Source organism: Macaca fascicularis, chromosome 7 (assembly GCF_037993035.2).
Source record: "Macaca fascicularis isolate 582-1 chromosome 7, T2T-MFA8v1.1".
Lineage (NCBI taxonomy): Eukaryota > Metazoa > Chordata > Mammalia > Primates > Cercopithecidae > Macaca > Macaca fascicularis.
In genome coordinates this window covers 45032363-45056200 of record NC_088381.1, presented here as the reverse complement: position 1 = coordinate 45056200, position 23838 = coordinate 45032363, and the positions used below count along the sequence as shown (strand labels likewise).

The following is a 23838-nucleotide window of genomic DNA, read 5'->3' as shown; positions in this document are numbered from 1 at the left end:
ATTCCATTTCAGTCATCACTCTTATGAATGGGGTAACCTGGCTAAATAAGAACTAATGAACCCCCATTCAGAAGTGCATTGTTTGATTTAGCACCAAGTCTTCCTTCAAATACCGTCAGATCGGAGAGAATGCTCTTATGGAAAACCTGATTTTTAGAGGTTGGCATTCATATTTTTAAAAACTGCTACCTGTGACCACAGTGCAGGCCAAACAGAATGTACCTGCTGGTCAAATGCAGCCCAGAGGTCACTGAATTGCAACCTCTGGACTCGCAGTCAGAGGCAGGCAGCCCTTATTCCAGAACTCCACAGTCCCTTCACACTCTTCCCCAGACCTACACCAAGACCAACTAAGTGGTCAAAAGGTAGGCAAACTGAAAGTTGTATCAAGACCCTTAGCCTCTCAATTTCTGTTATCAAGTCTCCCTTTCTGAATCTATTTACTCTGAAGTATAAATGTCCAATATGAGCCTTAAGAGTGCCTGGTAGAGCAAACAAAGATGCATCTTATAGGGAGCAAAGTCTTTGCTAACAGTGTTTCTCAATCCTGGCTGCACCTTAGAACCACCTGGGAGCTTTCAAAGTGACCACTGCAAGGGCCCGACCCACTATGGATCCCAATTTCACTGGTTGGGAGAGGGGCCAAATTTGTTTCCAACGTCCCTAGATGACTCTAATGGCTGAGAGTTGTCACCAACAGGTAAGTGAATATCCAAGCTAGAAGATGAAGAAACAGGGGGTTGTGCCCAAGCCCATTGTGCCTCATAAAGCAGATGATCTCTGCAGAGCTGAGCTTCTCCAAGAGTGGCCCCAGGACTGCCTCAGTCAGACCACAGATGCCTAAATTCCTCCTCGGACTTCACAGATCCAAGTTCTATGAGGTAATTCTAAGCACATTAAACTTATAGAACAGCCCTCTGGATTTAACATTACATAACAGCTATAATATTCTGCTATAATATTATAGTAATATTCTGCTATTCTCTAATCTTCAACGTCAGTTTCTCAGGCCTGTCTTTAGATGCCCTTCAGCTGTGCTGAGGACTATCTTGGTGGCAGCCAGCAAAGAAAATCAGCAAAAATCCCAGTGGAGTTTCTGGCTTTTACTTTTGTTAAGGAAGGTGATGTTTCTTAACATGACAGGTATCTAGGTGAAAAGAGCAAAGTGCTAACGCAAACACAACAGAGACACTATGGAATAGCTCTGCCCAGGGACATGTGGAAGAGCTTCTGGAAGACGGTGTGGACCTTTCCATCCCTAGAGGTCTTTACAAGATAAACTGCTACCTCCATCAGTATTCAAAAGGTTTTAGCATCAATATTGTCTGAGAATAAGACACTAGACTTGAGTCAGTCCCCTGGCTTCAAGCCCAGGATGCCAAGCAGCCTGTAATGGAGACCGCTGGCTTAATCATGTTCCTTTCCTGGCATAGCTCACTGCACCCATGCCTCACCCCCAACAAGCAGTCTCCCCACCACCCAAATGTGCCTTGGGTGACTTAAATACAGCCATTAGTATGAATGGTCCCCTGTTTTTATTCAACACCATACTGGTCTTTGCTTTTACCTTCAGCTAGCTAATGTGGTTCCAGCCTTTTATTCTGCACTCCTTGTTACCAAAAAAAAAAAAAAAACACCACCACCACCTCCCAAATTATCTTTATGTTAGTGTTAACATCAACTAGATTCTTTTCTCAAAGGACAGCCAGGCCTAATTGGCCACATTAAAATCTGCAGAGTGCGTTTGTGTCACTGTCTATTCAATTAGTTTCAACATCATGCTAAAATAGGACAGCATGTTCCAAAACTGAAACTGAAGTAGGAACAGAGCCTTGCAGATTTAGCATGAAGAGAGAATTATAAGCCTTGCACCTGGACTCAAACTTTTCAATAAGATGTATGCTAAACTGTACCTAGCAAACTTACCAAGTCCAAAGTAGAGTACAAGCAGAAAGTTATTTTTAAAGGAGGAGCACTATCATTGAGGGACTTACCCTTTCTAATCAGCTTTGCATGGTTTGTTTTGAGAGTGTCTCGCTCTGTTGCCCAGGCTGGAGTGCAGCGGCTCCATCACAGCTCACTGCAACTTCTGCCTCTCGGACTCAGGCAATCCCACCTCAGTTTCCCGAGTAGCTGGGACTACAGGCACACACCACACCCAGCTAATTTTTGTATTTTTTGTAGAGACAGGGTCTTGCCATGTTGCCCAGGCTGGTCTCAAACTCCTGGACTATCTCCCTGGCACTGCATTTAAAAAGATGTGCAGCAACTTAGTGATGTGTCTGAAATGTTTTCAGAAGGTGGCCCAAGCCAGAGTCAAAAAATAACTTGTTTTTGTTTAGAAAATTAGAGGAAATACAGAAAATCAAATTTCAAATAGGTGCATCTAACTGGAGAACAAGCTTATCAAGGACAGAGACCATCTTTCTTATTTTTATTTTTGGGACAGGGTCTCGTCCTGTCACCCAGGCTAGAGTGCAGTGGCACAATCACAGCTCACTGCAGCCTCGACCTCCTGGACTTCAGTGATCCTCCCACCTCAGCCTCTCGAGTAGCTGGGACTACAGACGTGCACCACCATGCCCAGCTAATTTTTAAAAAAAATTTGTGTAGAAAGGGGGTCTCACTTTGTTGCCCAGGCTGGTATCTTATTTTTGTATGTGTATCTGTGGTGCAGTGCCTGAAATACAGTAGGTGTTCAGGAAGCACCAATTTGCAAGAGTATCTTGCTGTTGATTAAGGCAAAAGCAAAACCCCAGTCCTCCCCTCTGATGGACTGAGCACACCAAAGTTTTAAAGCACAGGCAAATTAGAAAATGTATTTTTGTCTAAACTTGCCAACAAGCTAAGGTTTTCTGAACCATCTAAAGTTTGCCTCTCTCATACTGAAATGTTCTAGGTCAAGTATCTGAAGGAATATAGTACTGCCAGTATTTTCTTTAGTCATCTGTCATACAGCAGACACTACTTGAAACAAAGAAAAAAATGTTTTAAAACCTGTCTGGATGATTTCCGTGGTCTCACTAGGTATTGCAGCCGGGGAGTGACCCAGCAGAGATCTGAAAGTGAGCTTCCCTAGTACTGGCATCTCATAGTGAAGGAGCACTGCTCAGTGGGTCAAGAGACCCAGAGCCCACTCTCGGTTATGACACACTTAGTCCTTGTGCGGCCTTTCTGGGCTTGTGTCCTGAACTATAAAATGAGAGGGCTGCACTGTTTTTTTCAGATCTCTATAGAGAATGGAATGGCCACTCAGAATCTAAATTTGAAAACAAACATGTCCTGAGGGTGTGCTCCAATACCACCCTTTAATACTCTCCTGAGGTGTGAATGCTGGAAATGAGAAGGCCAAATTACTGTTACTTGCAAATGATTAGTGTATCTGGGACATCCAAAAGAAGTAACTGAAAATGTATTTCCTTAAAAAAAAAAAAAAAAAGTGCAGTGCTTTTGTAAAAACATTAATATTTAGAAGTACGTAGTGCTAATAAAAGGAAAATAGTTGTAAGACCTTCATTAAAAAGAAAAACCTAAAAAAAAAAAAAAAAGCAAATTCTGGATAGAGGTGTATGCTTTACCTAACCAGACACAGCTTTCTTTTCGATTAAAAAAAAAGGTTCAGAAATGCAGAACTGCACAGATGTCCCTAAATCTGTTAATTCAATGCTAAACGAAATAATCTCTTAACATGATGAAATGACACCAAACTTCATCTGGAAAAATAAACATATAATAATGAAAAAAGTTAGCTACTCCCACCTCTCCACTTAAAAAAGACAAATGAAGAAATACTAGTCCAAGGCCAGGTGTGGTGGCTCATGTCTGTAATCCCAACACTTTGGGAGGCTGAGGTGGGAGGACTGCTTGTGCCCAGGAGTTCAATACCAGCCTAGGCATCATGGCAAAACCCCATCTCTACAAAAAATACCCCCCAAAAAAAGAATTAGCTGGGCATGGTGGCACATACCTGTAGTCCCAGCTACTTGGGAGGCTGAGGTGAGAGGATCACTTGAGCCCAGAAGATCAAGGCTACAGTAAGCCATGATGGCACCACTGCACTCTCCAGCCTGGGTGATAGAGTGAGATCATGTCTCAAAAAACAAACAAACAAACAAAAACCAAACAAATTCTAGGAAAATCAAAATTTTAAACCAAAGAAGAGAAGGAGAAAGAAGGGAAGGGAAGCCATAAAAGTGTCTCTTTCAAATAGATCATGGCGGGGGGTGGGGGGGGGGAAGACATACAACTTGGAATAGAGACAGCCTTACAAGCAGGATCTAACACTCAAGACTCCATTTTTTTTAATTGTGATAAATTTGACTATAGAAAAAAGTAAACTTTGGATACAGAAGTACCATAAAGTAAATAAACTGCAACTATTATATGACAGAGAAAATGTACTCAAACTTCTAAGGAACTTCTAACAAGTAGGAAAAAAAAAAAAAAAAAAACACAACCCCAAGGCAAACATAGTCAATAAATATATGAAAGTGTTCAACGTTACTCATAATAAAGGCGCACAAATCAAACCATGAAATACTATTTTTCATTAATCACAACTTTGAAAAAACTAAGTAATATCTGATGTCAATAAAGATGCAGAGAGATGGAAGGCAATTTGGTAACTTCTGTCAAGATTTTAAGTAGTCACTAAACCAAGTTCCAGTGCTAGGAATGAATATGTCCTATAAGTATTGTACTTAAGGATGTTGACTGCATCATTATTTGAAATATCACAAACTGAAAACCTAAAGTCCATCAATACAATCTAGTTAAATACATTTTCAATCCATCAACAGAATTAAATGCTATGAAGTTGTTTTAAAAATCTATACATATAGAAATGAAAAATGCCTAAGATATATTACATGAAAAAGATAAGATACAGAATAGTGTTGCATTTTAAAAACTGAAAAGGAGAAATAATACATATGTGCACAGAAACATTCTGGGAAGCTACTCAAAGAACTATTAATAGTGATTGTCTCTGCAGAGTCCAAATGGGAGGCGGGGAGAGATGAAAAGGGAACTTTAAAAAAATATATTTGAATTTTTCTTTACTATTTGAATTTTTTCCCGTGCACATATATAACTTTGACAACTTTAAGGCACTCAACAAAAGAACATCGCAACTAAGGCACACTGAATAATAAAGACACAAACCTCAAAGTAGTTTTTTTCAAACATTTACTGAACACAAACACCATTTTTTCCTTTTACACAGCAAGATTGTTAGTTTCAAATTAGCTGAGTTATTAGGACTGTCAATTGCCATGAAACTAAAAATGACTCTACATGTCAAACTCAAAATAGAAAATGTCATGCAATATATAAATCACTAATGGACCCCTGGTGCAGTCAGCAAGTTTACTATGTTTATTAAAGTCACATAAATGGTTTGACAAAAGTGCACAATAGAATGACATCACTGGTTTGTTATAAATCACAGTGAATTACTAGAATACAACAATGAGTTCCTCTACACAGAGGATTGCAGGATGGGGTGAAAAGGACAGGGTCTTTTCCATCGATTAGGCCAGTCAGATTTTACTCCCTAACTGTGTACCTCTGAAAAGATTAGTGAGGAAAGCTGAGTTTCTTTCCTCATCTTTTCTTCTCTACCAGTTACTAAGCAACAACAAAAAAAAGCCATGCACAAATTTTACAACACCTGATAAAAAATAGATACAAAATCGTGTTCGTTTCATCACTTGGCAAGCTTGCATCTTTGCTCCTTCATTTTTCTGATTAGGCCATTCATCACATGACTCACCCTGAATAAAAGCTGTTAATAATTTAGCAATACTTACCCCTGTACACACATCAAGATACACTCCCCATAACCATCAAGTCATTGTCTCTTCCCTATACATTAACACAAAGGTACACACCACAAACCTAGACTAGAGACCACATTTACTTTACAGTTTTAAAAATTAATATATCTCCACTATCAATAGTGTAGTATTTTTTTCAGATTCCATATTTGGGGGAGGGCATGCTGTACAACCCAGTCCATCTAAAGATTTGGGAAAGTCTGCCAGAAATACCTAAGAAAGCCCTGCAATGTGATACACACATAGGAGTTTTCTACTTTCAAGAGATGACATCCAGAAAAAGCTATGCATTTTCAGAGCAGGAATGGACACATAGCTTAAAACCTCTGGACTAAAAATGTTTCATAGCACAAAAGGCAGAGTTTTGTTTTCTTTAACCCCTTTTTAATGTTATAGTATAGTCAGTGAGAAAAACAGAATAGTCATGTGTGCATCAACACATCTGACTAATCTGAAAAGGAACATTTAAGATTCTTACAGATAATCTACCATAAAAAAACAAGTCCTTTATACTTTCATTCATCTATTCACTAATTCAGCCACTGACTGGCTGTTTCTAAACCAGCAAACTGTAATCAAAGGTCTGGCAACTCACTCCTCACCCCACCCCATTCCAAAAAAAAAGAAATGCTTCTGCTTAAACAACCCAAAGTGGTCTTATTCATAAAGTAGCTGCCTCAACTATAGTGGAAACTCTTAACAGGGTGTTGCTCCCTTGAAATTTCAATTTTCAAAACATTTGTCAGAGTTGGTATTTAGAAAGCTGCTGCCCCCAAATCATATTTTACTTCAAACAATGCTATCATACCTAAGTTCTCACAATTACCAATTGTTAGTCCACTATTAGTATGATGAAATAAAACCCTTCTCAGAAACAAGCAGACCAAAGCTTACAGATGGTCTGCTTTTGGGTTTGGTTTATTTAAAATTCCCACAGCAAAGAACCTTAACATGATTGGGCTGTGGCCTACTAGAGCAACCAGGGTGGACTGAAAAAGCTATGTTGTCAGTGTCAGTTCTAATGTAAAAACGTTCCCCCTTCTTTATCAATTGAGGAGATGGGTTTGCTGCCCATTCCTTGAGTTAAATAGTTAACTTAAACTCAATAGCTCAATTTTGCCAGCTCTATCAAGTGCATAAAACCCACTTAAGCTTCTCATGATTTGCGAATGAAAACATCCACCTGGGCCTCCCTAGCTCATCCAGATTTATATAACTATTACTGAACAGGACAGAGAAGTTTTGGTTGAATCTGTAATACCATCAATGAAGAGATACAATTCAAAGCATACGTATACCAATAGTAAACATCAAATGACCAAAGTGGCTGCAAAATGGAGACAGCCTAGAGTTCACAGAGGGCTAAGATATAGAACTATCATTTTCTTACCTATTTTCCTTTTTTAAAAAAAAAAATTAAGTTGGGGAAGGGTCTGGCTAAACATATTTTAAAACAATTCTACCAAAAACATTTTAAAAAAACAGGCATGTAGATCACTTATTTCAAAAATGATTTTATACAGGTGTTTCACAATACACATTTGGATTGATTTTACAAGATAGAATTAGATTCTCAGCAGGATACTACACAATTTACCACTATACTAAACAAACAAAAAAAAATCTAATTACCATTAGCATAGTTCATAGTTTATTCCACTGTCTTCAAATTCGTTCTCCAACCTGTCAGCATTTCAATCAACAGTTTTACTTTCTCCAGCATTGTCTTCCCTTCTCAAAATAGAATGTCATTAAATTTTGATGTCTGAATATGTACATATAATCGTTATCCTCATTTTATAAATAAGCAGTGTCTTAAACAGTGCTGGTCCTGGGTAGCCAAAGGGATGAAATGTGTTTTTAAAACATGCAACATTATCTGATATTTTAAGTTTTGATGTTTAAATAAAAATAATATACATTAATAATGGAACCAACTGAATACCAAGTATCAAAGCTATTCCTTAGACTGTCCAATAAGCAGGCCTTGTAGTTTGAAAAATAAAGGGTCTGATCTGAACTGTGGAAAAAGCATGATTCACTCACCTTGAAGAAGAGCATTTTCTCTTTCAGGCCACTGAGAGTTGCTAAGAGCAAGGTACAGTATTTCCTTGACTCATACCAGGAGGATCAAGTCTGGTAATTTTTAAATTAGGGCTCACTCAAATACCTCCGTTTAAGCCAACCTAAAAACCTTCCTTGTAAAATCTCAGGTTAGGAAAATAGAAATCTATTACCATGACAGAATTTACCATGAAAATATTCCTAACTGAAGCAAGAAGACACACAAAGTATAATGATAGCAACTGTAAAAAGTATCTTGCATCCTTGGGGGATAGTCCCCCCTTCTGTCCCCTCCCACCCTTCAAAATATTTCATTTTGTGGGGTATTTCTATTTTATTTAAGGCCCTAGGTGCTGATTTTGGCTTGGTCATTGTTTTATACTGACCCAACTGCAACCTTTCTCTTATACTTTACAAAGCATTATCCATACATAAAGTGTTAATTGAAACCTTATTTTTTTTTAAGTTTATATCTGATGCTGCTACATCATTATAATGCTTTTCATTAAAGGAAAAAAAAAGAAGCTGCAGGTCTTCACTTACAGTACCATGCACTATGAGTAGCTAAGGCATTCATTTGGCACTAGAGAGAAAATTACAGATACAGCTAATTTTGCTTTCATTATCATTTTTAACATCAATAGAAATAAGCGTATAACTTTCACTTGAATTTTTGTAATGCTTAAAAGATAATCACAGAATACCCTTTTAGTTTGACAGTTAAAATGTTGCCATTAAAACAAAACAAAACCAAAAAACCATAAAGACCTCTGTATAGCCTGTAGGAATAAGTGACATTTTGTGGTTGAAAAATTTGCAGCTCAGACAAAATTACCTTTCAAGTGGCATTAAGAATTATTTTTATCATAAAAAACACGTAAGTTCCTATACCACACTAGTGATATTTCTACTTCTTGTCACAGACTAAGAAAGTGAAAAAATTCAAAAATATCCTGGTTCCTTTTCATCTGTCATAAATAAAAATACCTTATTAGGGAGGCACAAATAATGCCTTCTGGAAAAGTAGTTTCCAAATTTTAAAAGATATAGGAGGAAAAGGGAAAAGGGGACAAAAATAGAATGTATAGCTATACTGTGACAATTTGTTTCATAAGAAAACAGCATTCATAATTTTTACATGTCTATGAGCTGAATCAAATAGACTGCTGCAATTTAGATAAATTTCATTAAAATAGACTTTGAAGAATTCAAGCCTAAAGGCAGAGTCCATCAAGATTCTCTGAAAAGTTGGTTTAAGATGATAACCATTTTGTATATACTACCCAGCATAATGCAACAATTTCAAATGGATTTAACTTTACAAATTTGTAACTATTAAATTAGCATATTTTCCAGATTAATCTGCAGCTATTTTTTAAAAATCCTCCTGAATGCTAAAATGTGCTGCATCACTCCGTATAAATAATGGAAGAGTGAAAACTATCTATAGCAGTTTGGCATGTGCAGAACACCTGGATATCCCATTCCTTTTAATGTTCCTTTTTAGCTCTTTTTCTTCAATTTTAAAATCCTCAAAACTGCTGCATGGATAACATGCTGACATAGGCTTAACAGAAATACTTTTGTAAGCAGCTGTTTAAAACATTATCAACTTGAAATTATAAATGTCCCTTGTTACATAAACAATTTTATATCTGTTCCTTTAAAAAAAAAAAAAAAGACAAATAGGTGACCAATATCCAAATACCTTATCGTTACACCAAAACCATGTGGCTTTGTTTAAAGTCTGTCTGAAATCAATTACCATGAGGCAAGAAAAACAAATACAGAACTAAGGAAGGATGGGATGGGAGGAAGGATAGTGGAAAGAAAAGCAGAATTTATGAACACATAATTCTACTGTCTGTGATTAAAGTCCTTTACTTTTTAGCACCACATTAAACGACTTTACATATCCAGTCACTTAATGAAATCCAACAAACTCTTCAAGAGTTCTGGGGATCTGGTCTTGGTAGTTAATGTCATTAGCCCGAACTGCTCGGGCAGCCAGGCACTTGAGACTCATCTTCATTTGAGTTTTAAGTAGTATTTCAGATACCCCAGTTGTACTTTTGTCTAGCGGAGTCTTATTCTGTTTATTCGTCATGTCAGTGTGAGCTCCAGCTTCAACTAGGCTAATGATGATGGAGTGCAAGGTCAAAAAATCACTGATGGGCCTGTTGTACTGAACGATAATATGAAGGGCACTGTTTCCCTCATTGTCCACGGCATTCACCTCTGCACCACAGTCCAGTAGGAGCTTTGTGACAAGTGCGTTTGGAAAGCTGCAGACGTCATTGGTGTGGAAATCATCAACCGGAGTATTGGAATTGACAGCCAGATGCAACAAGGTGAAACCTTCACGAGTTCTGGGATCAAGGTGAATCAGGTTGTATATCTGCTTGTTAATTTTGCACTGATCTTCTTCACTGCACTGCGTTTTGGTAGAGATGCATACTAAATACAGAAAGGTATAGAGATTACATTCATAATTGTCCATAGCATTGTGGACATCAGCATCTGATATATTTTTCACTCTGTTCATACTTTGTTCTATTTCCAAAACACTGCATCTCAAAACACATTCTATGTCTGGGGCCTTCACAGTTTCATTCAAATGTATCATTTGTGAGAAAACTTGAGCAAATCGAAGAAGATCCTTGTGGGTGTTCCTGTTACCTTTTTGTCTGAGGTGCAGGGCGTGAAGCCACAACTTGATACACTGCTCAAATTCCATGTTATCCGCATAAACAGCTCCCCTGTAAATGATGGGATGAGAAACATCAATATTGTCAGCACCTAAAATCCGTTCCCGAACTATAAGGCCTTCCATATGAAGAGCATCTCTGTCTTGCCGAATGGACTCCAGTTCCTGAGGATTTCTACATTCAGTTCTATTCCCATAAGCATGGATTGGTGGAAGAACCTCTTTTTCGAGAATGTTATCACCATCTTGAAACCTCTCTAACATGGCTAAATATAGATAGTGGTATGTCTTTATGATGTCATAGTTCTCACGGTCATTTGCAAAGGAGGCACCCAAGAGTTCCAAAGCTTCAATCCGACTTCTTCGGTCACAATCAGCATGAGAGAGCAACAGTTCAACGACATCAGCTTTACAGCTTTCGGCAGCTACTTTCAACGGCGTCATCCCATGGCCATTCACTACTATAGCAGCACGCCATTTTATCAGCTCTTTCACAATATCTATGTGCCCAGCTTCAGCTGCAAAGTGCAATGCTGTGGCTCCACAATGTGCTTTAGCATTGGGATCAGCACGTTGTTCTAAAAGGTATCTGACCACATCAGTGTGTCCCTTATATGCTGCAATCATTAGGCAGGTGTTGTCATATTTGTTGGCAATGCTGATGTTGGCATTATTTTCAACCAAGTATTTCACAATGTCCAGTCTGCCATCAAAGCATGCTGCCCGCAGGGGGGTTGAATTAGTTACTGTGGTATGATTCACGTTGGCTCCATGGCTGACTAGAAGTTTAACAACTTCAAAATGTCCTGCTCCAGCTGCACACCAAAGAGCAGTGGCACCATCAATGACATACCTACACATGAAAAGAATAAGCAGTTAGATAATGGAGGCCACAGCCTAACATACGTTTAAAGGATGTGTTCACTTGCACCGACTAAGACCTCACTCTCCAGAACATTAATAAAACATCAGTTCTCATGAAAATAAAAACAGGTAATTTAAGGAAATCACTTTGCATAGTACTTGTACCTAATATAAAGCTCAATATATGCTAGCTATTACTGTTACTATATAACCCTAAAAAACAAAACTGAAAAATCAACAACTTTCTACTAGCAAAACTAAATACATTTCAGAAGGCACAGGGGAAATGTATGGAGGTAGCTTCTTCATCACCAAGTTGATTCACTGGTTCCTAGAAGAACATGTTCCTCCTTCCCAGTAGCCTCCAGGCAGCAAGCAGTTTCTGACAATTAGGAAAGCCACCCCAACCCTACATTAAAGCCGCTTTAAGAAGAAAAAAATACTGCAGATTAAGTTTCCCCTAAGCTAATTGAGTACTATACGACAGCAATGAGAATGAAATAATTATTGCTCCCTACACAATATGAATAGATAACATAAACCTGATGCTGAGAAAAAGAAGTCAGATGAATACAGCACATATTATATTATTACATTTACATACTTATCTGCAGTGTTAGAAGTGAGGATACTGGTTACTTTTGGGGAGAGGAGTGAATGGGAGAAAGCACAAAGGGGACTCTAGTAAACAAATATGTTCACTTTGTGAAATTTTTATATATTATAATTAGTGCATTTTTCTCTAAGTTACATTATGCTCCAATTTAAAAGTTTTAAAAACATATATGTATATATGCGTGCATATAATGCTCGTCTGTGTGTGTTCCTCAATCAACCACTATAGGAAAAAACTAAAAGCAGGAAATAATTCACACTTTTGGAAAACCAAGCAGATATCTTCTGACATGACTGGACTTGTGGTTTCATATTTATCACTTACTTACTAAACATCTGATATGTGCTAGGTTCACTACTTAACGTACAAAATTAGACTATTGCTAGAGTCCAATCTTTCCCACCTTTCTACTGCCAATTTTTCCCCAACCTCAATTTCTCAATTTTTTACCACTAATCAAAACACCTGATAAGTAGATTTTTGCTGGAGATAGTCTACTGTGCTAGAAGCAGTAAGTATATTTGGAAGCGTTAACAAGAAAGGTTGATCAAAGGAACATTCACTAGGGCAATTAAATATACATACCAAAAACCTCACTAGTGAGCTTCTCACTATACAACTTTACAACACTGGTCAAATTATATCCCCCACGAAGTGGAAAAGAGAATAATGCTCCTGGTGCTATAGTTTGAATGTGTCCCCACCAAAATTCAGGTGTTGCCAAATGTGAACAGCATTAAGAGGTGATGTCTCGAAGAGGTGATTAGGTCATGAGGGCTCCTCCACTTGTGAATGAGATTAAGGACCATATACAAGAGGCGTTAGGCCTGGCGTGGTAGCTCACGCCTATTATCCCAGTACTTTGGGAGGCTGAAGTGGGCAGATCACTTGAGGTCAGGAGTTCAAGACCAGCCTGGCCAACATGGTGAAACCCCATCTCTACCAAAAATACAAAAATTTGCCGGGCATGGTGGCACATGTCTGTAATCCCAAATACTCAGGAGGCTGAGGCAGGAGAATCGCTTGAACCTGGGAGGCAGAAGCTGCAGTGAGCTGACATCGTGCCACTGCACTGTCTGGGCAACAGAGCAAAACTCCATCTCAAAAAAAAAAAGAAAAAAAAAAAAAAAAGAGGTGTTAGCAACATTCCACTGGCTTGCCTTTTCACCTTCCACCATGTGAGGACACAGCATTCCTCCCCTCTGGAGGACACGGCCCTCACCAGACAACTGAACCTATCAGCACCTGGATCTTGAAGATTTCAGCCTCCAGAAATATGAGAAATAAATTTCTGTTCATAAATTACAGTGTCAGGTATTTTGTTATAACACCACAGAACAGACTAAGACATATAAATATCACGGTTTAACCCCAGTTAACATCAACACAAAAAACAATACCCTTTATCACTTCTACTGAAAATACTCATTTTATAATAATTTAAGCAATTACTTCTTCAGTTTCAAATAATGACACAAAATATTTGTAAACAAAAGCCTTCTCAGTAACAGTGTTACCTACAAAGAAGAGGCTAGGACTGGCTGGGAAGAGACTTGAAGGTACTGGAAATGTCCTATATTTCGATCTGGGTGGCAGCCACATGAACGGATATTTAGGGAAAAAACTCATCAAATTGCATACTTAAGATCTCTGTATTTTACTGTAGGTAAGATATACCTCAAAAAAGATCAGAAGGCTCCTAAAATTATTTTTTTTTAATTTTTATTTTTAAAAATGCATTTGTTAATTGATTTTTTTTAACTAAAGAATGGATCAGGCTGGGTGCAGTGGCTCATGCCTGTAATCCCAGCACTTTGGGAGGCCAAAGCGGGTGGATCACCAGAGGACAGGAGTTCGAAACTAACCTGGCCAACATGGTGAAATCCCTTCTCTACTAATAATACAAAAATTAGCCAGGAGTGGTGGCACACACCTATAATCCCAGATACTCAGGAGGCTGAGGCAGGAGAATCACTTGAACCCAGGAGGCAGAGGTTGCAGTGAGCCGACATTGCGCCATTGCACTCCAGCCTGGGTGACAAGAACAAAACTCCATCTCAAAAAAAAAAAAAGAATGAATCAAGAAAATAAGACACTACATCAGTGATGCCAACTATATGTTTTGCAAACAATTCAGTTTAATTAAAATTCACTTATTATGTTTTTATTGTCATGATTATGTAAAGTTCAATAAACATTTATTTACTGTCAAAAAAATATCACTTGCAACAGCATCAGAAAATACCAATAAATAGTAATAAATCTAATGAAAAATGTGCATGACTTCTACACTGAAAACTACAAAGCAGCACTCCTGAGATAAGTAAAGAAAATCTAAATAAATGGGAAAATATTCCATGTTCATGATCCAGAAGACTCTATAATGTTAAGATGTCAATTCTCCCCCAAAATGATCTATAGAGTCTATATAAACCAAATGAAAATCCCAGCAGGTTGTGTGGTATATGTATGTATGTATGTATGTGTGTGTGTGAGTCCAAGAGGTCGAGGCTACAATGAGTCATGATCAGGCCACTGCACTCTAGTCTGAGCAACAGTGCGAGACCCTCTCTCTAAAATGGGAAGGCGAGGAAGGAAAGGGAGGAAGGGAAAGAGAGAAAAGAAAAGAAAAGAAAAGAACGAACGAACGGACAGGCCAATTCTAGAAAGAATATGGAAATGTAAACAACCAAGATAATCTTCAAGAAAAATAAAGCTAGAGGACAAACTACAGTAATTAAAATTAAGTGCTGGCACGGGGACAGAATAATATTATCAATAGACCAAAAAAAAAAAAACTCCAGAAATAGATTCACACATACAGAATCCCTTGATTTCTGACAAAGGCTCCAGGGAAATTCACATAGAAAACATGGTCGGCCGGGCGCGGTGGCTCAAGCCTGTAATCCCAGCACTTTGGGAGGCCGAGACGGGCGGATCACGAGGTCAGGAGATCGAGACCATGCTGGCTAACACGGTGAAACCCCGTCTCTACTAAAAAAATACAAAAAACTAGCCGGGCGAGGTGGCAGGCGCCTGTAGTCCCAGCTACTCGGGAGGCTGAGGCAGGAGAATGGCGTAAACCCAGGAGGCGGAGCTTGCAGTGAGCCGAGATCCAGCCACTGCACTCCAGCCTGGGCGACAGAGCGAGACTCCGTCTCAAAAAAAAAAAAAAAAAAAAAAAAAAGAAAACATGGTCTTTTTGATAAATAGTTCTGGAGCAACAAGATCATCTATATGGAAAATAATTAACCTTGATTCCTACCTCACAGTACATACAAAAATTAGAGACACAGTATAGACCTATACTGTGAAAAGCAAAACAATAAAAGCTTCTCAAAAAAAAAAAAAAGACTATCTTAATGAATTTAGTGTTGATCACAATTTCTTGAACAGAATACCAAAAAAAAAAAAAAATTAACTGTTAAAGAAAAAGGAAGTATTTTATTGGATTTCATTAAAACTAGAACTTCCATTAATCAAAAAACATTTTAAAAAAGTGATTAAGTGGCCAGGCACAGTGGCTCACAACTGTAATCCCAGCACTGTGGGGGGCTAAGAAGAAGACTGTCTGAGCCAAGAGTTGAAGATCAGCCTGCGCAACACAGCAAGATCCTGTCTCTACTCAATTTAAGGAGAAAAAAAAAAAAAAGACTGAACAAGTATACTTCACAAAAGATCTCCAAATGGCCAATATGCATATGAAAAGATGCTCAAGATAATTACTTAACACGGAAATGCAAATTAAAACCAGTTTACCAATATACACACCCAGCAGAATAGCTAAATTTAACAAGACTGACAGGGCAATAATAAGTGTTGAGCAAGATGTGGCAACTGACATTCTCATTGCTGGGGGAAACTGCAAGTAGGAATGTAATTTGGTTGTTGAACTTTGGGGAAACTATTTGGCAATATCTGTTAGTTAAACATACACCTACCTGATGACCCAGCAATTCCACTCCTTGATATATACCAGATAACTAAATGCAAATGTCTACCAAACAACATACACAAATGTTCACTGCAGTTTTATTCATAACAGTCAAACACTGGAAACAACCAAAATATTAATAGGAAATGGATAAACTGTAGTATATTTATGCAATGGAATATCACACATCATTAAAAAAAGAAACTACTGATACATGCAACTACATGGATGAATCTCAAAGACACTGTTTTAAGCGAAAAAAGTCAGACAAAAAGAGTACATACTGTATAATTCTGCTTATAGGAAGTTCAAGTACAGGCAAAACTAATCTGTGGTGACAGAAGTTGTATTAGTCCATTTTCATGCTGCTAATAAAGGCATACCCGAGACTGGGCAACTTACATAAGAAAAAGGGTTATTGGACTTACAGTTAGTTCCACATGGCTGGGGAGGCTTCACAATCATGGCAGAAGGCAAGGAGCAGCAAGTCACGTCTTACGTGGATGGCAGCAGGCAAAAAGAGCTTGTGCAGGGAATCTTCCCCTTATAACCATCAGATCTCATGAGACTTACTATCACGAGAACAGCACCGGAAAGACCTGCCCCCATGATTCAATTACCTCCCACCGGGTCCCTCCCACAGCATGTGGGAATTCAAGATAAGATTTGGGTGGGACATAGCCACACCCTATCAGACGTCAAAATAATCTTTACCTCTGGGAAGGAAAGGGAGGAAACTGGGAAGGGGCACAAGGGAAACTTTCAGAGTGATAAAATGTTCTACACATTGATCTAGAAGGTGACTGGATGGATGTAAACATACTAAAAATTCATCGTACAGTATTGTACACAAGATTCATGCACTTTACTAGATATACCTCCTCTAAAAAAAACAGATATAATTATAAACAAAAACAGGCACAAATGACTTCAAAGAAAAACAGTTTAAATGAATATAAGTAATTTATACCAAATACTTTCATTTCAAGTAATTTCAATTTCAAGTAATTTCAATTCAAGTAATTTATACCAAATAACTTTGGTAATTTATACCAAATACAGTGCCAAGCACTGTATTCACTGCTGAATATGCAAAATATCTCACTTAATCTTCACAATAATCCTATGAGGTAGGTACTATTATTATGCCCTATTATACTATTACATTATAGTTATAATATTAACTATTACGCAGATAAATAAAAAGTTTACATGAGGGCTGGGCGCAGTGGCTCACGCCTATAATCCCAACACTTTGGGAGGCCGAGGCAGGCGGATCACCTGAGGTCAGGAGTTCAAGACCAGCCTGACCAACATGGAGAAACCCCATCTCTACTAAAAACACAAAATTAGCCAGGTGTGGTGGTGCATGTCTGTAATTCCAGCTACTCGGGAGGCTGAGGCAGGAGAATTGCTTCAACCCAGGAGGTGGAGGTTACGGGAAGCCAAGATTGCACCATTGCACTTTAGCCTGGGCAACAAGAGCGAAACTCCGTCTCAAGAAAAAAAAAAAAAAGTTTACAAGATTAAAAATACAAAAGTACTTGGAATACCATAAAATGCATCAAAGGTAAGGAAACACAGTACACATCATTGTTCAAACATTTGTTTCAATTTAAAGAACATTTCCAAACTGATTGTTAATATAATCAAAAAATACAAAGTTAATACATAGTGACAATTACATAGTTACAATGTTTCCTTGCACTGGATTTGTTTTGTTGTTTTGAAACAGGGTCTTGCTCTGTTGCACAGGCTAAGTACAGTGGCACAATCACTGCTCATGGCAGTGCCATAGCACCACTGCTCACCGCTGCCTAGATCTCCCAGGCTCAAGGGATCCACCCACCTCAGCCTCCTGAGTAGCTGAGACTGCATACTACCTTTTTTGGGTTTTTTTGTTTTTTTTTTTTGTTTTTTTTTGGTAGAGTTGAGGTCTCACTATGTTGCCCAGGATGGTCTCAAATTCCTGAGCTCAAACGATCTCCCCACCTAGGCCTCCCAACATGCTGGGATTACAGGTGTGAGCCACTGCAACTGGCCTGGTTTTTAAGATATGTAATTATTAAAAGCCAGGGAACAGGAATCTAAACTACTTCAAACTCAAGAAATGTTAGATTAAAATAGGCAGTCACATTATCTTTAACCCTAGCAATAACCCTACAAGAAAAGCATTACCCTCATTTTAGAGATAAGAGACAAAAAGTGATTAAAATATTTTTCTGATCTCAAACTTCTCAGAATCTATGATGTAAGAGTAAAAATTAAATTACAAGTATTCACTTGGTTTTTATAACGGAAACTACTTGGTCAATTTAATATTTTTCCTGGATAGTCTAATTAATTTCCATTTTTTCCCTTGAGCTACAGTCATTTGACAGGAGCCTCAAAAAAGTTCAAATTACCTATTTCTATTGAGGCAATTAAAAATTTTAAAGATATTCTATGACAAAAGAATTCAATGCAGAATGTTTCACAAGACTGGTCCTTCAGAAACGTTAGCCTTGGTAAATTTAGAATTTCTACATCTAAATCAAAATACTACACAGATTAAAGAGAATTATAATACTAACATTTATGACATTCCTCCATCTATAAAATCTAGCTGAAATTATAAGGCTATACTGCCTCAAAACACCAAATACATTTAACAGAAATTAAAGATAAAATAAAATTAATGCAATATTTACTAAGTTCCTAAAGGAGAAGCACTATAAAGCAATTATCTTTCTAGGCCCAGTCCAAAATTACAATGCAAGTTCTCTATTATGTATTCATCTTCAAATCAAGAAACTATAATCTGATATTCACCTTTTAAAACAAATAGTATGCATCAGATGATGGAAACTTTTCACAATAAGAGATAACATTTCTGATCACAAGGCTGAGCTCATCTATTACCTGGTTCAATCTGAAATAGAAATGCCTGGTTCAAACATTTGAAAGGGAAATAAAAATTCATTAAATATAAATGATCCACACTTTATTTTAACCAAGGTCCTTAAAAATCATGTATTACATGAAATGTAATTCCTTGAAATATATATTGACAATGACTTTCTAAATGAAGTCAAATACTGGCATGCCCCTCATGCCTTTCTTCTACCTGAACATTTATCAGAAATATTAGTACTAGCACTGACTTTAAAGGTAACACCACCCAACAAAAAGCCTCAAAATTATCAGAGGTCCTATTCTCCCCATTCACATCAGCACACCCCTTCAAGGACAGGTGGTCTTCACAAACTCTGGGAGAGAGCAGCCAGACCCTCAGAACTCAGGCCAGCACAATGTTCCATGGTCACATGACACCTCCCCCTTGTTCTGTTCCATTTTTATAACATTCTTAACAAACAGCTTCCCACTATTCAACTAAGGGATCTTCTTTCATTCCCACTCATATGACTTTTCTTCTTGTCCACTCATCTATATCAACATGGTGTTCACATGTCAAGCCACAAGTAAAATAATCTCAAATGTTACTCCTAAAAATGTGAACAAGAACTCAATATTAATGGCTATTTATTCTAGGTGGGTGGTCCCTTTCCCCTCGAGGCTCTACCATGAATCCACTTTAGTTTCCTAAGGTATTATAGAAGTTTTTAGGTAAAACAGACTTTTTAAAACTTTCGTTAATATTTATTTTAACGTATGTCTCTCACGCACACACACACAACACACAGCAAACCCATAATTACACAGGATGAAGCTAAGAAGTAAAACATTCTAAAGACAACTATCGAAAAAAACCACACAATTTAAAGAAAATATATTTATTAAGTAAACAGCAGGATAGTTACTGAACAATCTGGCCAAAAATTGTGAAGATAGCACATGAATGACTAAAAATTAGAAACGCTAATCTACTTCAGCACACAGCTTCCCTACCTGGCCATGTGTCTCAAGTGCCAACGGTTGGGGTTGGGGAGGGGGGCAGTGCTGGCTATGTATTTTTCAATGGTCAGCCCCCAAGGGTCAAGTCAGCTTTCTATTGTTAATGTACTCAGGCTAACATTTTCACAATGTCTGAAACAAATGCAAAGTGAAATCATCACACTCTTTTTTGGTTCTAAAATGCTAAAATGACTGGGATAAACGGCAAAATAATCTCACAGAGGGTGTGAATGGGCAAAGAGGACCAGGAACTTCAATACCTCTTTTATTAATTAATTTGTAAGCTTCTCAAAAGTAGAAACCTTAGATTTCCTGTACCTTACATTTCCTCCAGAACATGACAGAGGCTAGGCCCATCATAAGCATTTAATAAAGACTAAACTATTTTTACATAGCAGCTAATTCATAACTGTAATAATCCATAAGCTAAACTAATATACGGAATCAAGGAGATGAAATCATAAATGATGGAAACATTTGAGATTGCAGTTTCACCAGTCTTACTCTTAGTACTTTATACAGGGATCATCTGGTCTCCAGCTCTCTCCAGTCTCCCACAATCTCTCTCTTAATTGCTCCAACTTGAATCCCTTCTTGCAACAGCACTGAAACACTAGTCACTGCAAGAGCATCAAGCTGTTGTCCCCCTTCTTCATGTTCCACTGCTATTCTTTAAAACACAGCTCGAACATCACCTCCTCTGTGAAGCCTTTCCAGATTCCCCCCCCAGATAAAACTGAGCACTTCCTTTCCCTGTTTTCCCTCAGTAGTCCAAATGATTTCTACAACCCTAAATGGCATGGCATCTGCAAATACTCATGTATTAATTTCTCTCCCCACACCCAGACTGTCATCCTCCACGACAGAAGAGTATGTTATTCATCTCTGCATATCCAATCCCTACCACAGAACGTAGCACACAGTAGGTGTTCAATAAACGTTTACTTACCAAACTCATTAATTTCTCTGGCCAGTACAGAACATTGGGCAAGATAAGCCACTAACACAGGCTCAATGCTACATTTCTAGTCATTTCAGATTCTTTTAATTGCCACCTCAAAACATCTTTGATGACTGAAAAAATGGCAGTAAGCAAAACCTTTCGAAATTCTTAACTCTTTTTTCTCCCCACTATTCTCCCTTATGCACACTGCCTCAGCAGCAGTATTCCCAAGCAGCTGTTATTACAGAAATTCATATCTCAATGACTGCACGTGCTTATACAGGTGAAATGGTACTGGCGGTTCAGAGGTCACTGTGCTTCACTCCTTCTCTAAGTGCGGGAATGCAAGGAGTTATAGAGAGGACACGGAAGGCAGTAAGGAAAAGCAAACATGAATCAGGTTGCCATCTTTGGTCAACATGAAAAAAAAAAACATCTCCTTAATGTGTATAATGGTGATACCCGTAATATAAGTCATTACCCATGGGCTACCATTTCATTAAGATGTAATGCTATGAATATTTTCCACTCATCTAAAATAGAAAAAGCTTTCATTGTTTAAACCTAAAAAAGAATCAACCGAAACAGAACATTTCCCTAGTCATCTTAAAGAAGAAATGCTTTTTCAGTCGAGTTTTAGCCAGGCAGTTTTTAATCACCAAAACTAAAGAAATATATTTTTATGCTCAGACCCTATTGATTTCAAAAGAAAAAAAAATGCTAAAATAGCTTATGTACTAGCACTAGTCAACCAAAACATATGTAGCAAAATCATTATGCAGTTGTAATCTGTAAAACATGTTATAATTACATGTAATCTGTAAAACATGTTAAAGTAAGAGGATAATGTCAAACCTGACAATTCTGGTCAATTACCCAAAAATTCGTACAATTAAAGTGCAAGGGCAAATCTTAGGCATAACAGTGTGCATTTTTAAACTTCCCACCTCGACTAACAGTAAATGATCAACCTTCTCCACAACATCACAGGGTAAGATGTAATTTAAGAATGGCATCATCTCCCACATCAGGTCCAATGCCATTTTTGTAGCCAATATATCTACACCGAGCAATGTGGAGGAATCGGAATCATGTCTTGAGATGTCTGGCTGCGTGACAATCCCTCACGAGGCTGCAGCTGCTGCTGGTTCTAGGTGCTTATTTTGACACTAACGCCCAGCAGCCCACTGAAGGTTTTACGGAACCACTCACTTGAAGCGGGTAAAAATGGATGCTCAAATAACTCTTTCGGAGTTCTTCAATGTTAACTGCTGACCTCCTTAATTTCTGATCAGTTACAACACCAGTTCCACTAAAAGTAAAACCTGGAAAGGCAGCCACCTCCTCCAAATGGCTTGTTAACAGACTATCTAGTAGAGAAGACGACTATCTATTAGATCTCAAGGCCGAGGGTGTGGTTATCTTCCCACAGAGGGAATAAGGGGTAGGGGGCTGATGAGGACGGGCAGCAAAACATGGAATGGAGTATTAGCCCTGGAAGATGAAGTGGGCATTAGTGGGGCAGGAGGAGGTACAAAAAGGGGAGAAGTGAGTACCTACATGAAGAGAGGGTAAGAGAGGGTGAGGGAGGGGAGGGCCCGTGAATTAACGAGTCCGCGCGCGTCGGAAAGGAGGCTGGCTTGGGATGTACCTACCCATCGAAGCGGACGGTGCCAGTCTGCTGAGTCTGCACCCGGTAATGTTCTAAGAGCAAGCGTACCACCTTTGCGTGTCCATTGCGGGCTGCGATGATGAGGGGCGTGGAGCGCTGCCCTCCCTGCTGGCTGACATAGCCAAGGAGATAGCGGATGTCGCTTTCAGACCGGTTGAGAAGCAAGGCGGCCAGAGTTAGCACCTTGCCCTCGCTGGCCGCCTTGTATACATAGCCAGCCAGGCCCTCCATGGCCGCCGCCAACTCCAACACCCGTTTGGTCGCCACCGCTGCTGCTGCTGTGCGCCCCCGGAGGCCGCGTTCGCCAGCGCTTCAAACCTGGGCCCTCACAGCCCATTCAACAGGGCGCCGTCGCCGCCGCCGCGCCCAGGCAGCAGTGCGGCCCGGGGAAGGCGGAGACGCGGAGGAGGCCGAGTGCCGCGAGGGGCACGTCCGCGACCCAGCCCTAGCAGGGAGGAAGGCGGTCAGGGCCGCCCGCCAGGACCCAGGCGCCGACCCTGGGCCGAGGGGATCTCCATGGCGGCCGCCGCCCCGGGCCTCAGGCCGGACCCCTCCTTCCTGCGGGATGCGACAGGCGCGTGCCCGAGGTACGGGTCGCCGGCCGGGTCCCGAGAGAACCTCGCGCGCCCCGGATGGCGAAAGATGGGCGCGTCTCGCCTGACCCGGCCCACCCGGCCTAAGGCCTAACACTGCCTCCGCCTGCGCTTTCCGCCCTTCGCCGTCCCTGGCTGGAGGAAACCTCAGGCTTTCGTCCCCCGAGCTCAGAAGTGCCAGGCGCTGCCAACGGCTTCGGAGATCCTAGCGTGGGGGCCCCCGGGGCGATGCGGAACGCTCCCGCAGGAGCGGCGCCGGAACTTGGGCGGGGAGGAAGGCGAGCTTTCGCAGACAGGGCCGGGAGGAGAGGGCGGGAGCGGGAGGGACGCTAAGTGGGGTGTCTCCGCCTAAGCCGACCGGCGGGCACACGCGGCCCCGGTGGAGAAAGGTTCTGCGCGCAGTTGGCCCCTCCCCAGTTTGGGCCTGGGTGTCCTCAGTGCCCTTGACTCCTGGAACCTCCTCCTGGCCCCTACACGGCCCTGAGGGTCTCCAGCCAGGGAGGGGGGCGGAGTGAGGGGGCTAAGCCGGTAGGCTAAGGAGACTAACCTATTTTACCATAGACGGTGCGGGTCCTCTTTCTGCCCCTGATGCGGGGTTAGGGAAGGGGTTGCGCGTACTCGGAGGGTCCCTTTCAGAAAAAGGGCGGCGTCTCTGAGTCCCCGAAATGTGGGAGGGCTTGAGAGCCACAGCACCAGGCTCTGAGAAGGGACTGG

The 23838-nt window shown here is 39.9% G+C and overlaps 1 protein-coding gene across 2 annotated transcripts; it reads right to left on the bottom strand.

Moving 5' to 3' along the window:
• Positions 1-5353: 5353 nt before the first annotated feature.
• On the bottom strand, positions 5354-23083 carry FEM1B (fem-1 homolog B). 2 transcript variants are annotated; one of them, XM_015452997.4, is made up of 3 exons: positions 22515-23083; positions 18834-18933; positions 5354-11461 (listed from the first exon to the last, which is right to left on the bottom strand). In XM_015452997.4, exons 2-3 carry the CDS (start codon positions 18890-18892, stop codon positions 9826-9828), a joined length of 1695 nt encoding a protein of 564 aa, XP_015308483.1. In that variant the 5' UTR covers positions 18893-18933; positions 22515-23083; the 3' UTR covers positions 5354-9825. The 2 variants fall into 2 exon arrangements, with proteins under 2 accessions (XP_015308483.1, XP_005559957.1); XM_005559900.4 differs by lacking the exon at positions 18834-18933.
• Positions 23084-23838: the final 755 nt, after the last annotated feature.